Source organism: Ctenocephalides felis, unplaced genomic scaffold, assembly GCF_003426905.1.
Source record: "Ctenocephalides felis isolate EL2017-DRISC unplaced genomic scaffold, ASM342690v1 CF-g0.4_SCAFFOLD_01492, whole genome shotgun sequence".
Classification (NCBI taxonomy): Eukaryota; Metazoa; Arthropoda; class Insecta; order Siphonaptera; family Pulicidae; genus Ctenocephalides; species Ctenocephalides felis.
Genome location: NW_020537646.1, coordinates 18,372,335 through 18,390,725, shown reverse-complemented (window position 1 = coordinate 18,390,725; position 18,391 = coordinate 18,372,335). Strand labels below are relative to the sequence as shown.

Sequence of the window (18,391 nt, the reverse complement as noted above, 5' to 3'; positions counted from 1 at the left end):
CAAATGAAAAAGACATCAGTATTTGTTCAGCGAGTGTTTTCTTAGATTTAGATGTATTTTTTCTGCATATTTTTACCAAATGGTAGGCAGTAGAAACACGATTATTAGAATGAATAATGCAATAGCAGATCTGTAACAAAAAAATGTGTATTCAGGGGCAATTGGGATATAAGTAGCCTTTAAAAATATTTCTTCAAGTGAGATTTTTCAACTTACATGAAAAATATATCTAAGCCATCAACATCCAATTTATACGGTTGTTGGCACATATGATCACACCGACTTGGAAAGATATATTTACTCCTGGTATAACGAAGCCAGTGCTTCCCAAAACACCTTGCATGAATTGTGCGGTGTCGACAGCGTACATGATGATGGAATGCATATGGCCCAGTGTAATGTTACATCACCATTCTGTAAGAGAAATTATAAATAAATATTTAAAAATAAAATATATATTATTAAGAAATAAAAATTGGCTAATAGTTTAATTAAACGGGAATGAATAAAAATTGGTAAAATATCGGATGGAGGCGCCGGGCATCGATCCCGGTACCTCTCGCATGCTAAGGCGAGCGCTCTACCATCTGAGCTACGCCCCCTGATAAAAGTTTAGGATACCTGGGCCGAAAGATCTTTGAATCTTTGTACTACTACTGTTATTAAATAATTTAAATTTAATTTATGTATAATAGCAATTAAATATATTAAATAATTTAAATTCAGTATTTGAAAGATAGATATTTAATTTAATTTTTATAATTGTTTATTTCGAATAATTAATATATGTTTTAAATTAATTAACATCCAATGCATCAAAATAAATTTGTTTTTGTTATCTCATAGTTCATAAATATTAATTTTATGTCTAAGCATTGGCTGTTAATTATTTCAAATATCTTCAATTTAAGGGAATCATTTGCTTATGGCTCTCCCACCATGGACCTGCCTTCGGGCAGAGTACCATTTATTATTTATTATTATTATCTTCAAATTTCATATGCAAATCTATGGGAGTCCAATGATCAATCGGACTTTACATCAATAAATAAGATTTTTATAATATATATTTTTATTTTTAAAATGAGTTTATTATAAATTTATAAATTTATAAATACTAGCATTTCGGCTATTCTCTGGGCTTCATTCATATAAAGTAGTCATAGTGAAAAAATACTATAACTAAATAAAATTAAATAGATAACAATGAATTTAAAGAACGACATTTAAATATGAATAAAAAATAATTGTAAAATTTGATATTAAAGTGTATGAACCAATTTTAGAAGGCATAACTTCGAGAAGAACCCCATTTAAAACTTAAACCATATTTATTTTCTCAGACGTTTTGGCATACAATTTTGTCATATATCAATATATATGAAATATCTAAATAATCTCGAAATATTTCAAAAACTTTGCCGAAACACTACTATAACTTACAGTGTTTATTAATTCATATTTTTTAATAATAAATTTCATTTCAACTATTTTTTCAAATGAATACAGACTAAAAGATGCACCGGAGGCAAATTCGAAATTTGTATTCAATTTGTATTGAAATTGTATTTAATTTATTTTTATAATTATCAAACAAAATCATATTAGAGAATAATATTTATTAATATTGTCGTTGATTCGAAAAATATTATTAAAATAATATACACATTAATTAAGGCATTTAAATCATACTTTTGAGAACTGTATTAGAGTATAAAAGCAATTATCAAGCAAGTAGATAGAAGCATTGAGAATGCATCAGAATCAAATTCAAAATTTGTATTCCATTTATATAAAAATTTGTAATCAATTTATTTTATACTAGATGACCCGACCGCCGTTGTCCTGTGCTTATGTTTACAATTCAAAAGTTCAAATATTTTTAAATAACCTACACTGATATCTACCAATTAGCTATTAATTATACTATAGTCTATACCGAAATGTACATATGACCACCCTTGTGGATCTTGAATGTACAAATGCTTTAAATAAAATGATTAGTATTTGCTTATTTGAAAAATATTATAAAACATTTGTTTCTTATAATTAGTTCTTTTATCGATATCCGAGGTTATTTGAAGAAAAAAATGATATTACACCAATGAGAGGGATGTCATCTCCCGGGAAATGGCAAAGGAGTCTAAAATTATTTTCACTTTAGATCTTGAGAGTAAGACAAACCTAATTTCAAAAGTTTTATATGAATTGGAGCACAGTAAAAAAATTCAGACCCGAAACGCTCCATTGACTTGAGTAATATTCCGTATCCGATGGCAAAATATGAAAATACTAACGTTTTTATGTCAAAAAAGGCCTGTTTTAGGGTTTTCTCGACAATTGTTCGTTTTTTTTCTCGCCGTAAGAACCATCCTTGGATTTCAACGAACATTTTAAAAAAAGAATTGGCCAAATTCGTCCAGCCGTTGTTAAGTTATGCGCTTACCAACACTTTTTTCAATTGATTTTTATATTATAGATAATTAATAAAAAATATAATATTAGAGAAAATGCTTTTGTTAATATGATCGTTGATTCGGTACATAATTAAAACATTATAAAACATATCAAATAATTATAAAATTAAAATATGTATATTCAAGCTTTTCGTTAAATATATTAAACAAAATTTAAGAATTAAAATTATTTAAATTTTTAATATTTTCAGTTAATTATCACCCTTGCAATTTAAGAGCTGTATTAAGCATAGAATAATATTCGATGTTGATTTATCCAGAAGAGTGATACTTTTTAATTATTATGTATGTTTATACAAGTTGTATCGCTAAGTTGAAAATATTTGATGCAAAATAGCTCAAAATCTTTCAAGACACGGAAATAAAAGAGTCTTATATTCATTGCAAAATATAAAAATTATACAACTACTTATAAACTATCTTTACGTACATTTTATCATTCAGATAGAGTTCTGTTCCCCCTCGTGGTTTTGCCAAATTAGTATACATATTCATCTGAAACTGTTTTTATTTTTCGACATCGCAGACGAGTTTAGCCATTTTAGCTAATTATGAATTCACAAATCGTTTTGATTATACTAAGATATGTAGAGTCCGTAAACAATTTATTCTGTTTAGAATGGACCTTGGATCCATACATCGTGGGATTAACAAATGGATCATATTGCAAAATTTCCTGGATCTCTCTAAATAAAAGAATTTCCGTAATCTCGTAACAAAAGTCATCTGCCGCCAAAAATTACGTGACTCTTAGGTAATAATTAATTTTATTTGGGACAATTGTATAATACTGCATTTGCATCTGTGATTTTTCCATTATGAGTGACTTGTGCTCGTTCTAATTGATTAAATCGCGTAATAAATATGTATATTTTGCTCTATTATGCACATCGGATTATGCCAATTAATATCGTCAATTAATAGTTGAATACACTGTAATTTCCATATTATTAGCATAAATTCTCACATAAAAATACTATACGTAGTAATAGAATTATAGTGCGTCATAAAATCTAATAATTAATCAATCATTGCACTAATAATTTACTTTTTTAATATATATTAATCATGAAATCAAAATGCATTACGCATTTTTCGAAATATGTAGGTAGGATCGATTAAAATGGAAATCAAAAAAATTGGGAAAAATTTTACATCTACAGTTTCAGGCTTTCAACAGTTTTCTGCTATTAAATGAAATTAAATTCTAAATGGTATTTTGTCACTGTTTTGAGACAAAATCAATGAGAATTTGTAATATTTATTTTTATAATTAAGAAAATTGATTAATCTTAATATTTCTTATATCGGACTAAAAAAACTACAGATACAAGAAGTGAGAAAAATTACAAAATTTTAAAATAATATTTGAAATTTTTTTTTTCATTTTTTGATTTATGTATTTGAATTTAAAACTTACTATTAAACTTAAAATAATCGGTTTATTTTTTTGTTTTGGCTAATAATATTGAAACTGATTCGTAGATATTATTTACTTCTTCATATTATGAAAAAAATCAATATTATAAAGTGTTAATGTAGTTTTGTAGTTTTTTCGCCATAAACAGAATTAAAGTCATGGGACCATGAAATTAATGTTTGAAATTTTAATAATTTGTCTAAATTATCGACATGCCATATTATCATAATAAGCGGAAATAAATATTATTATAAGATGAATTTATTGAGAACTCATTATTTTTTTTATATAATGATTGTTGGTTAGGAAAAGCATGAACATCATAATAAGTTACCAAATATGCCAAATAGACAGCATATTAATATAAAAAATATATACAAAATTACGTTTACAGTATACTTGCAACAATTGTAAATTAACTAAAGTAATTTCAAAGTTAACTAATTATATTAAGTTAATTAATTACATTCTTAACAATCGTGTATGTATACACTTAACGGAATATAAATTATAAATTATAGTTTATAATAATTTATACAAATTTTGTCTGTGAATAATATTTCATTGTTGAAATTTATTTATAGGCAAATGGAATGTTTATAGTTCAAGCTCAAGTTTTTTAAAATGTTTATCGAATTTGCTGTCGAATATATTGTTAATCAGATCTATTTGATAAAAAATAATTAATTTCATATACAATCTAATAAAAACTATTTAAAGATATAATTTCTGTTATGTATCAGCATATCACAAATTAATTTATACTACGACATATACATACCAGCATACCACATTCTATATATACTCGTATATCAATACTCATTTATTTTTAATTTCACCATATTCAGATATTATGAAATTTATTATGTGTGATATCTAAAAAAACACTAAAAAGTTTATGTAGAAAAATTAAAGTACAAAAAATAATTATGCTTAATAATTAATATCACTTGAATCACTCTGAAGATAGAAATAATGAATTGCAGTTTGAAAATTATGCCAAATAATCTAAACAAAATAATTATCTATCATTTATGCCAATTAAATCAATTTGTTCAAATTGCAAGTAACCATGACTATATTTTAGTTAATTCAATGTATACAAAAAAATAATAAAGCTCTTTTTAACTTCCCGTAGGGCAAGTTATAGTAATCGCAAAAAAATCGAAAATGAAAATTTTTATATATCTTTACGTTTCAAAGGTTTCTGAACATTTTGGCATACCTTAGAAAAAATGGATGTATGTGTGTGTGTGTGTGTATGTATGTATGTATGTATGTATGTATGTATGTACGTGTGTGTATGTATGTGCGGATACAAATTTTCGTCGACGATTTCGGGAACACGGATCAACCGATTTGAATAATTCAAACTAGCTGTAAGTGGAATTCTGTCTTAAGGCAATTAGGGCATCGTGCCTTAAGGCAAATTGCTGGAACTTCCCGTACCAATAATTATTATTTTTTTTTAAAACGATTAACATTTTTGAAAAAAAATTACTTTGAAAAAATAAGATTTTTGAGAAACTATAAATTGGACAAAAAATTAGTTTTTTTTTTTGAAAAAAAAAATTTTTTTTAAAAAAAATTTTTTTTTTTAATTTTTTTTTTTTGAAAAAATTTTTTTTTTCTTTATTTTGACATATTGTGGAAGATCTGAACTTTTTTTTCAAAGCAATCGTACTGCTTTAACTACATAGGGACAAAATATAAAGCGCGTAAGCGCCGCGTCGCTGTCTAACGCATAAGCATTGGTACGGAAACCGATAGGAATGTTAACAAATGTATACTTATTGTTAAAATCTCTATAAAATGTCTGATAATTTGATGTGCATATGTCTAATGATCATTTTTGACCGCCAAATGGCTCATTTTTTTACTTTTTCCTCTATATCTCCGAAACCGCTAGACCTACCTTTATGAAAATTTTATAGATTCTTCATCTTGTCAATACAAGTGAAATGTTTTTTGAATTATTAAAATCGGACGCTCCGTTCTCTTAAAAACTGAGTTACCGTTTTCGGAACTTTTTGCCCCGTATCTTCGGAACGGCTTGACCTGCCTTTGCCAAAAACTAATCAGCACGTCTCCTTATCAATACGGATCGAATGTTTTTTGAATTATTCAAATCGGTTGTTCCGTGTTCCCGAAATCGTCGACGAAAATTTGTATCCGCACATACATACACACACATACATACATACACACACACATACACACACACATACACACACACACACACACACACACACACATACATCCATTTTGTCTAATGTATGCCAAAATGTTCAGAAACCTCTGAAACGTAAAGATATATAAAAATTTTCATTTTCGATTTTTTTGCGATTACTATAACTAGCGGGAAGTTAATAACATTCGATTCGTATTGATAAGGAGACGTGCTGATTAGTTTTTGGCGCAGGGAGGTCTAGCCGTTCCGAAGATACGGGGCAAAAAGTGCCGAAAACGGTAACTCAGTTTTTAAGAGAACGGAGCGTCCGATTTTAATAATTCAAAAAACATTTTACTTATATTGACAAGGTGAAAAATCGATCAAATTTTGTATGTATAAAATTTATTTTAGTTTCCATTATCAAATTATAATCTGACTTTACAAAAAAAAAACAAATAAATTATCAGAATTGAAAATCTGAAAGTATACCCAATAATAAGCCTTTTTTGTCTAAATCGGATACTATTAATCGACTGATTATAGTTAATTTAGCTTTTTATTACATCTCAGATATAGCATATCTGGCAATGAGAGAAGCCATTTTCGCTTAATCTTTCGTTCTTGTGAACTTTTAGAACGGGTAAAAAGTACGAATTTGCAATTCCGTTCTTTATAATTATGTCTAGAATATAAAATTTTACCCTAAATTAAACTTTTTATACCTGAAACAATCCCGATCTCTTGGCCATCTCCTTCGATGCCGTTAGGGTGACATCGGCAATGCAGTATTGGGGCGCGATTCCTGCAGGAGCGTGCCCCGGTCTCAAAGGGGGCGACATGCATTCATCGTAATTTCCCAACTGGTAATGCGATCCGTGCAGGAGCCCCCCTGGAACCTTCGCCGATGAATCGTACACTTTAAAAAATAAGAAGATAAATCATCAAATTATTGCGAGGTTGAAATAGAAAGTAGATCGAAGGGCAATGATTGGGAATAGATACATGTGGTTTTGTTTATCTATCGGAATTGGTGATATTCAGATTTTTGTTAACTTTTAGATATTTGTTTAAATTCTTCATATCGGATAAATTTAGGATATGCGTTTAATAAGTATTACACTATCAACCACTTGCTATCATTCTGATTTTTGTTTTTTTTTAATATAGCTGTTTTTTGAAAATCTTTATCAATCTATTAACTTTAAATTAATCTATATAATTTATGTAATAACTAAACTCTTAATTAGTTGTTCATATTTATCTATTTATCGAATAAATTGTGTAAAAAATTTAAGCGAAAATTACATAGAGAATTAAATCTAATATCATTTAGATTCTTGTTATAGCTGTTTGTTGAAAATCTTTATCAGTTCATTAATGATGAATAAATTTATATAATTTGTCTAAAAAGTGAATTCTTGATTAGTTGTCCGTATTTATTTTATTTATCGAATAAATTGCCTAAAGAATAGAAGTGAACAAAATGGATAATATTACATGTAGAAAAAAAATTATTCCAAAATAGTTTATACTAATTTTGGCTCGGTGTGTGGTATATATATTTATATAATCAATAAGAGATATATAATAATTAAAAAATGTATATAATTGTCAGTAATATATAGCCTAATTTTAACGGTGATAATAAAATATAAGAAATTAACCGTCAATATATTACAAGTAAATAGTTATTATAGTGCATTGAAACCTGTTGTTTAATTTAATTTATTTATATTATTAATATTTGTGATATGTATTATCTAGACTAGATCAATCGAAGGATGATGAATACGATATGAACTACCAATAAATAATAAATTACAATAATTATAAATAGTACATAAAATCAGGCTTATGTAGCAATTAGCCTTCATATAAGTTGTAAATCTATTCCAATATACTAAAGCTAGGAAGCTGTTGTTTCAGTTTTTTTTTTAAATTAATATAACTTGGTGTCCACTGACTATATTTCTATTTACTAATGGTGAATAGTTGCTACGTTTATTTCTATACCGAATCAAGCTAAATTCATATTGCAAATATAATTCCTTAACGCAATCAATAAACTTTGATGTTAAATCATTATAAAATACATATATGAGTAGCTTAACTTTCATTTAAAAAATAATAGAATACAAAATAATAATCGGTCAAAATATAGCTGTACTGAAAGTAGAAACATAGTTACATTTCACGTATCTATTTTATTTATATTTGTATTTAATAATGTTTAAATTTTTATAAACTCATCGGCTAGTTGTTAACATACAATCGAATAATCTGAAATAAATTTATATAATACTTCTAATATATTATTTGTAAAACAAATGTGAAACTTCTATAAAAAGGATAACATTCAATGTCTACTAAAAGAGTATAGACTAATGGTTTAATAAAATCATTAAAAAATGTAAATATTTATAGGTATTTTAGTACGTTGTCAGAGCTGAACTGTTGCATGATAATTGTTAAGTGTTTCAATTTAAATTTTTAAAGACTTGAATCTGAAAAAACTATCGACAGTTACAATATTTCTTTGTAAAGTGTATATTTTACTCATTAACTGAAGTTTAAACTAAAGCAAACTTTCTTAAAAATGCTAGTAATTGTGTATTTTATACTGCCTATTCATTGGGTTTAATGCTTAAGCTTCCTTTTTAATTTCTAAAAATTTCGATTAAATTAGTTCATTTATCAAGTTTTTCTAAGAGTTAGTTATGAGCTCAAGCATTAGTTATTTTAGTATATTTGTATGAGGGTAAAAATATAGGACGATATTGTGATGCATTTTGAGCTCTATCATATTTTGATGCACATTATATTACCAGCAATTTTAGTATTTATTAATTAACTATTATTGATTCAAATGTGTAGATATCTAATTATAAGTGATATCTTTAAATTATATTCCTTATAATATCCAAAACTATCACAACTTAATTCCGATGATGACGATTGCAAACAAGTTTCTCAATATATATACGATAAATAAATTTTCCACGGATATTCCGAATAATCTGACCATGAATGATGACGTCGTAGTACTTATTTGTCGAGATTATATTATACTTCCCTGCATCTGTATCAAAGGCACGTGTTAAAATGCATTTGAATATTTATGATCATACTTCTTATATCAATTAATTGCATGCATCAATTAAGATTAATGTAATTTGTACAACATTTGCAAGGCAAGTTTAGCTGTTTTTAAACACTGGCATTATAAAGATTATTTGATTGAAAACTACTAATATTTTGTAAAATACTTTTGATGTATTGAGAATACAGTGAGATTACTTTTATGCGCCAAATATTTATTAAATAGACTAAATAAAATATTTACAAATGTTTTGTGAAATAAATGTCTTACTTTTATTTCACCATAAAATGCTACTTAAATAATATCAATTTTCAAATAATACTCGACTGGAAGTATTTATTCAAAATTATTATAACTTTGTATCACATTCTTTTCTTGTCTAAAATTAAAGAAGAATTCAAAACATTTTGAAATTTTCAATGTATTTCGAAATAAAAAATATTATTAGTTTAATTAATATATTTTAATTCACGAAACATTTTTTTTCTCGTCAAGACTAAATAAGTTGTTTATAATTGTTATGTGGAATCATTGTTTTTTGGAATAAAATAGTACTCAATTAAATGGAATTCTCATTTTCTCATTAATAATCGTTTAGAAGTATTTATTAAAATTTATTGTATAAATATTTTTATATCGCATTATATCCTAAACTTATGTTTTCATTAATAATTAAAATTTTACAAGGTGGGACAATGAAAATGATAAGCTCACAAATTTATTATTTTTATACAAATTTATGATTAAAAAAAATTAAATGTTTGAATTTTCTAATTAGAATGGTTATATTGAAGTTGATACTATATTCTTAAATTTCCAAATACAACAAAATATAATAAGTCGTAATTATTTACTTTCCGTAGAGTAATTTATTGTAATTGTCCAAAAATCGAGAATGAGATTTTTTGCATATCTTTACGCTTCAGAAGTTTCTGAACATTTTACATACCTTAGAAAAGGTTTGATGTATGTGTGTGTGCGTATGTATGTATGTGTGGATACAATTTTTCGTCGACGTTTTCGGGAGCACTGCTCAACCGATTTGAATTATTCAGAAAGCATTCGATTCTTATTGATAGGATACACTAATTTTTGGAAAAATAATGTTATATTTTTCTTTCAATATATTTCATACTTGATTACTATACAATTAAAAAAAAAGTTTTATTTCCTAGCCAAAGTTCGATCCTGAACAAGGTTATTTGTTATGTTACAAGTTATTTGTTAATTAATAGAAATTTAAAAATGCTGAAAATTTTTAATAAATGTAAATTTATGCCTTAGCAGCAAATTTTCTGTTAGTTTGTTTATTATATCTCTAACAATTACATTGTATTAGACCTTGCCAAGTTTTATTAAATAAAATCAATTAATATGAATCATTGTTACTTCATAAACAAAAATCTATCAGCGTTCTATCATCATCATTAACATGTAAATTATTTTAAAACCAAGGTATTTGCAAATCTATCTCAGAACACAACGAATTTGCATCGAATTATATTTTTATTTATATCAAAATAGGTCATGGAAATAGTTTTATATTATTTAATATCTTGCAACAATTTTATCAATATTAGAATTATGTCAAGTTAATTGTCAAGGATAATCGCATTTTAATTTACAAACGTTATAATTAGCATTTTATGAGATACTAGATAGTGTTACGTTTATTTATTTGTTATATGTCGAACAGGTTAATAACGTTCTTTGTTAGCTTTTGCTTATATTTTGAACAATTTTACAGTTGAAATTGTAAAAAAAAATCTGGTAATATCTAGGATAATAACATTTTAAATTAACGTTTTATCAGAAATTACTATCGTATTAGGTTTGTTAGTATATTTGTTATAAATAATTAATCTGGATAATAACATTCTTTGTTTATATTTAAGTTTATATTGCAAACAATTTTACTGCTGAAATGACAAAATTTTCACAGAATGCATTCGTATGAGTTTTAAATGTTGACCTATATTTAGGATATAAAATAACTAAATGTATTTTGAATTACATATTAATATAATAAATTTTCTATAAGAGATTTCGATGGAGAGATAGAATTTCATTTACTTCATAAAATAAATATATAAATTGAACAAAATATTTTTATGATATTTGGATTTCATTGGTTTTAAAAATATGAATAAAAATAAATTAAATTATTAAATTAAATTTAAAAATATGGATATTTAAATAAAATACTATAGCAATAATTAAATGTCAAAAACTACTTTAAAGAAAATTATACTTTGGAAATATTTCTATACAAAAAATAATATAAAATTCATAGATATTAATACAATGTTGTATGAATTGAATAAAAAAAATTCGTGTAATACATTCATATACTACATGAAATATACTTATTTTGCATTTAATCTAGTTTCTAAATTACTCATCTGAATTAACTAAAAAAAAGATCATATACTGACTAAAATTATGAGTGAGTGCAGAATAAAAGATATGAATAAAATAGCAAATTATTTTAGAAAATATAATAAAGAATAGTTGACACAGATTTTATCCCACAGATAAAAATGGCAGTAAAGTAAAAACTATATTTAAAAAAATAATAAAATACAAAGGCAAATAATTATATATTGGAGACTATTTTTAAATAAACGTTAAAATACTTTGGAATTTTTCATACATAGAAAATAATGAAAATTACACTAGAATTAATATAACATACAGGGTCTAAGTTAAATTAAATATTATATATAATATGTTTCAGTAAACAACAAAATACAAAGGCAATAAACTTATAATGAAAACTGTATGTAAATGAGAAGTGTAAAAATATTAAAACCATATTACTTTCATTGAGCTTTTTTTCCCAAAACCAAATTATTTTTGATTTTTTTTTTCATAATTTGTGTGTGTGTAAAAATTAAATAAATTCAAATTCTTACTTTTCAAAGCCCATACTTGTCCAGTCCTCGCCCCATTGATAGCCGATACAATTTGCTTCTTACAAATATAATTCTCAATTTTCGAAGCACCAATTTCCAAATGATACAATTCACTCACCAATTTGCTTTTAGCAAAATCACTAGCACTAATATTATTTTTGGCTAACAAGTCAATAATACGATCACTAATTACTTTATTTGCACCATCACCATTATTTTGTTTCAAAATATTTTGAAAATTGGCGCTGAGATCAGCGACAGTGATTTCCGGGTCATTTTCGGTTTCCGTGAAATTGATAGTCCTTTCGGTGGTAGGAAAATGATCGAAACTACGTCTTTTGATTTCGGGGGTGTTAATTGTTGAAGTGTCTTGGCAGTTCACAAGGGTTGTTAAATAAATAAGTAATATTATAATATTTAAATATATCAATTTATAAGGTGTCATGATTGTTCTTGTTTGCGCTGCGCGCGCTCTTTGAATACTGATGTCTTTCAATAACAAACAGAAGATATAAAATAATGTATCGGATTGGATTCGCGCGTGTTTCAAACTCGCCGGGTGGTTCAAACAACTTTTTGCATTGAAAAAAATACTAATTATACATAATATAGGTACTAACGTAATTGTCTCAGATAATTATTTAAGATGACACGATAATACGCTATTAAGTAAGTTTCCATATTTTGTCCATTTTATTGCAACAACAAGAGTTGATTTTATTATGTATTGTATTGTTCTGGAAACAATTTTGCTTATTCCCAGACTGATTTTATTTACAATATTTTATATACTAACCTAACTTATTCAATATTATTACTATATAACTATGTCAATGTTATTGCTATATAATAACTTCAAATAATTGAATCAAATCTAAATCTGCATGAATAACACCACCGTAATATAAGACTAAAAAGAAAGCATTTAATAGATCTTTAAAACACTTTAATCAATAATAAGTTGTTCTACCAAATTATCTATAATAGGTGTGTGTATGTATGTATATATGTAGTCTGTGTAAATGTATAATTTAGTACATTAATTAAAGGTGAACCACTGGGTTTTCCTTATAAAATTTTATGTTATTTGTCAAACTAACTACTCAATGTCTTTCTATTTAGACAGATTGTAATTTATAAGAAAATAAAAAAAATCTGAATGAATGAATCGATTACTACAACAAGAATTTGCATTTTCAGCAAATTTTTAGCTTTCTTTTCTTATTATGCAAACTTAATAATTATTTAATATTATGAACATTTAATATCTCTCTCAAGTGTTTATATTGATCGAAGACTTTTATCTGTGCTTATCTACAAGAAAATACAAAAACTAATAATTTCTTCAGTCGATACAAACAATGTTTTTTGAATCACTCTAATCGGATGCGCCTTTTTCTATAAATTTATATTCTTTGCACTTTTTGTAATTTACAAAAATGTAATTAATTGTTCACGAAATCAATACGAATTCAATGTTTTTTAATCATTCTGATCGGATGTTCCCTTCTCTTAAAATGTGTCTTTTTTGCACTTTTGCTCCGTATCTCTGAAAACGCTCGATCTGCTTTCGCAAAAATTAATTAGCACGTCTTCTTATCAATACAAATAGAATAGTTTTCGAATCATTCAAATTGGTTGATCAGTGCTGTAGAGATTGTGGATGAAAAATTGTAACCAAACATACGCATACATATATCAATATTTTCTTAGGTATGCCAAAATGTTCAGAAAGTCTTGAAACTTGTTGTAAGTGTCATATTGCCTTGTGGCAATTGCATAAACTTCCCGATATGTGTAAATAATCGTTTCAATCAACAATATTTTTATATGATCGACCTGCCTGTGTACCTGTCTGCCTCTCAACTTATTTTCTAGCTCATCTATCTATCAATTTAACAGTCTAACAGTCTATCTGTCTACATATCCCTGTTTCTACTTTTTCACCTGACTACCTGTCACCTCTTTAACTGTCTAGCTGTCTACCTGTCTATCTGTGTGAAAGTTTTAAGTGGCAACCTGCTTACCTGTCTACTTTTCTTCTTTTTACCTGTTTACCTGTCTACCTGTATGTCTGTATACCTGTCAACCTGTCTACCTGCCTGCCAATGACTCTATTGTATATGAATTAATAATAATAATTTGTAAAGATGATATTTGATCAACAAATGTCATTTTTGCACAAAAAATCTTGCGTCTCTAAAATTGCTAGGCATGCCTTGGCAAAAATGTAATAGATTCTTTGTTCCATCATCACAAGTGAATGATTTTTTGGACAATTCTAATCGGATGCTCCGTTCCTCAACTATCATTTTTTGCTCTTTCTACCCCGTATCTTGAATCGCCTGAACCTGTCTTTGCAAAAAGCTAACCAGCAGGTCTCGCCGTCAACACGAATCAAATGTCTTTTGGATCAATATAACCGGATACCTCGTTTTCGCAAAAACTGAATTTCATTTTCTGCTTTTTCGATCCTTGTCTCCTAAACGGCTTGAACTGCCTTTGCCAAAAGCTAATTAGCACGTCTCCTGAAACGCACAAAACACACACACATATCCATTTTTCTAAGGTACGCCAAAATATTTAGAAAACGCTCAGGAGTATTCCAGTTTATTTTGTAAACTTACAAATACTTATTTATTACAAATACACTTATATATCGAGATGTAAAAAATATTAGGAAAATGTTTCAATTGTTTAACAATTATTTTTAATCATAATTATGATTTAATTATGATAAAATCGCCATAAATATTGATTCAAGTCATTAGTTATTATCTTTATTGACAATATATTAATAAAATGTGTGTAAATAGTTTGTTTGCAGAAGACACTCCTAAGTTCTCGCCTTAACCTGAACAAAAGCCATTCATAGTTCGCGCATATTAATATTTGCCATCCTTCTATTTATTTATTTATGTCCAATAATATGTATATTTTATTTTAATTTAGAAACAAGTATGTAATATAATTTTTGTATGCAAACCAGCTTCATTTATAACGAGTTACGCGTTTGAAATGTAGCCAAATTGGGCTTTCTATATTGCATTTGTTTACGTCATGCAACCTTCGTTTCAATGCTTGGGATTGATTTATTTTCTTATATGGGATTTTATTTGAACAAAATTGTAAGGTAAAAATCTAATGCTATGAATGAACTAGTTCACTTAGGATTTTGGACTCAAAAATAAACGATCAATTGATCACCTTTTGTATTTGGAATATTGCTGTCGAAGTTTTTATTTTCGGTAAGAGTATTGCCAATTTAAAATTATTTCAACTTTCCATAGGGTTATAGCAATCGTAAAAACATGGAAAATGAAAATGTTTAAATATCTTTACATTTCAGACATTTCTTAATATTTTGGCAAACCTTAGAAAAAATGAATGTATTTGTGTGCGGACACAAACTTTTGTCGACGATTTCGGGAACACGGATCAACCGATTTGGATAATTCAAAAACTAGTGGTGCATGGGATCGCTTTAAGGTAAATTGCTGGAAATTTTTGTACCAAAAATTAAAATTTCTGAAAAACCTTTAATTTTTTTGAAAACGAGAATTTTGAAATTTTTGAAATATTTTGAATTTTTTAAAATTTGAATTTTTTTTAATTTTAAAATTAATTTTTATACTTTAATTTTATCTTAAAATTTTAAGCTTTTTTCAAAGCAATCGTGCTACTTAGCTGTTTTAAAGAAATAATTGCAAAGCGCGTTAACGGATAAACGTTGGTACGGAACCCATAGAAATATAAACAAAACTCACACTTATTATTGAAATCTTCAAAAAGGTTAGACCTGCCTTCGTCAAAAACTAATCAGCACGTTTCCTTAGCAAAACGAATCGAATGTTTTTTAATTATTAAAATCAGTTGATTCCTGTTCTTGAAATCGTCAGCGAAAATTTTTATCCGCACACACACCCACACGCACACACACATACACACACACTAAGGTATGTCAAAATGTTCAGAAACCTCTGAAACGTGAAGATATATAAAAAATTTCATATATGATTTTTTTGCGATTACTATAACTTACCCTAAGGCAAGTTAAAATTTTGATTCGTATTTATTGGGAGACGTGCTGATTAGCTTTTACAAAGGCAAATCCGACCGTTTCGAAAATATTATAAAATAGCTTCTCTTTATTATAAAATATTTTATATGCATTTATCATGTATTCATTGAAGTCTTTCATGATGCGTTCAACTCTGCTCTTAACTATATTGTTAGAATGCTTAAATTTATTTAGACTTAATTTATTATAAATTTATATTAATTTAATAGCCATCATTAAAAGATAATAAGATATTTGTACGCGCAATGCAATATAAAAATTATTGATAATATCTGCTACTTCTTATTTGCAAGTTTATTACATAAATAATTTATTCATTTATTATGATAATTTCCAATAAATAAAACGGTTCTAATTAATATCAATAATAGAGAATAAAAATGATTGATATGCGTTGCTTCGACTACTATATTGTTATAGTAAACATATGTAATGATTGATATTACTTATAAAAGATATAAATATTCAATTTATAAAATACGATTTTAATTGATGTCACGAGATTCTATATTATTTAAATCAAATTATGTTTATATGAATTATGTAGCACAATACGATGGTGGTTTCAAGATAATTTTTTTCATTAGGATTTCTGTTGTTCATAAACTATTCCATTGCTCTGGGTTTTAAATAATGCGTGCTATAACGTGTTTTTCATTATATTTAGCATATAATTTGTTGCTTTTATATGCATTTGTTTATTATCTGTTTCCTGATTCTTGATCTAATTGTCCAGTGGGAAAATTTACGTAAGCAATTTCTTGTCTTATCAAATGAAATATATAAATTATATTATATATTATATATAATATATTGAATGAATAGTAAAATAAAAAATATTATTAAAACTGTATATAGAATATATTATTTTGAGGAGGGGAACGTATTTCATTTATTAAATTATTTAAAATTTACTTTCTCTATTGATTACTTTGTTTGAAGTGTTCTATCATATAAAAAACAGTCAAAAGCCTAACAAAAATTATCAATGAAAAATATTCACTCTCCAATATTTAGACTATCTAGTACCTACATCTATTCTAGATCTTATCTATTCTAGATAAATGACTATTTATTCAAAGCCATATGTTTAATATTGATTTTAATGAATACACTTAGCAAATCAATTTTTTCTTAAGAATTAAACTTGGTATGTAGATGTTTAAGCAATCATAATTTATATATTTATCGATGCTGTGAAAAACGAGTTTTTTTACAAAATTCATTGAATCATTTATAATGTTTTTATCTAGTTCATCTAAAAGTATTGAAGTAACTAAAAAGTTTTAGAAGAGAACTTTTTGCAAGAACAGAACTTGAAACTTATCAAAACCTTTGGGGTTGACTCTTGAATGAGCAGTATATTTAGAATAAATTCATTATATGTACTTTCTAAATAATTAATTTATGGAAAAAAAAATTTAATCAACCATAAGTCTTAAGATAATTTCTAATTTTGAGAAGAAAACAAAAAAAGAACTTACTTAGGTATAGTTACCATAAAATTTTCAAGGCAAATATAAAGAAGATCAAAATCACTTGCGATTAAGTCTCAAAACTCTTCATATGAATATGATTCTCCAATATATTTAACTTCAGATCTTTACACGATTACTCTATATTGAAAGTAATCTTTTATTAATATTACTTCATTTCGGCAAAAGAACTTACTTACTACTAGAACCTAAGACTAATCTGGAGAAGATCAGAATCACTTCAGAATAAGTTCCAAACTCCTCAAGTGTATGATTGTCTTCTGGATAAATTTATTATCAGATCTTTACTGTATTAATCTATAGTAAAAGTAATCTCTAATCAATATAAGGTCTCAAGATCATTTCTAAATTGGGGCAGAACAGCAAAAACTTGTTTTAAATATAGTTACTGCGCTTGACACGAATACTACCAACTATTTTAATGCGTTCAAGAACGAAGTGCAGATTAGTTATAATTTTAAAATTCTTGTAGATTAATGAAAGTATGTAATTGTTAACTATGATAACATGACCACTATCTTAACCCATGGCCATACCGATGTGTGTTCTACCTACTGAACTATATCTATTTTTTAAATATTCTGCAGCATGTTTTTTAATAGAAATATATTTATAATACAGCGACTTCTGGTCTAAATAAAAAAATACTACTCAAATAAATTTTTCCATATCTACAAAAGTTTGGGATAGGGCTATCAACTGTATCTTGAAAGTTTTTGTCGATCTATT

The 18,391-nt window shown here is 26.4% G+C and overlaps 1 protein-coding gene across 1 annotated transcript in view; it reads right to left on the bottom strand.

Annotated features, from left to right (window-relative positions):
* LOC113370957 (nose resistant to fluoxetine protein 6-like) overlaps nt 1-18,391 on the bottom strand; it is a 28,765-nt gene that overhangs the window by 7,249 nt on the left and 3,125 nt on the right. Inside the window, exons 2-3 of the mRNA XM_026611623.1 lie at nt 12,086-12,454; nt 6,793-6,986 (exon numbers count right to left, since the gene is read on the bottom strand). Of these exons, the coding sequence (XP_026467408.1) occupies nt 6,793-6,986; nt 12,086-12,454 (563 nt within the window). The remainder of the gene's footprint in view (nt 1-6,792; nt 6,987-12,085; nt 12,455-18,391) is intronic.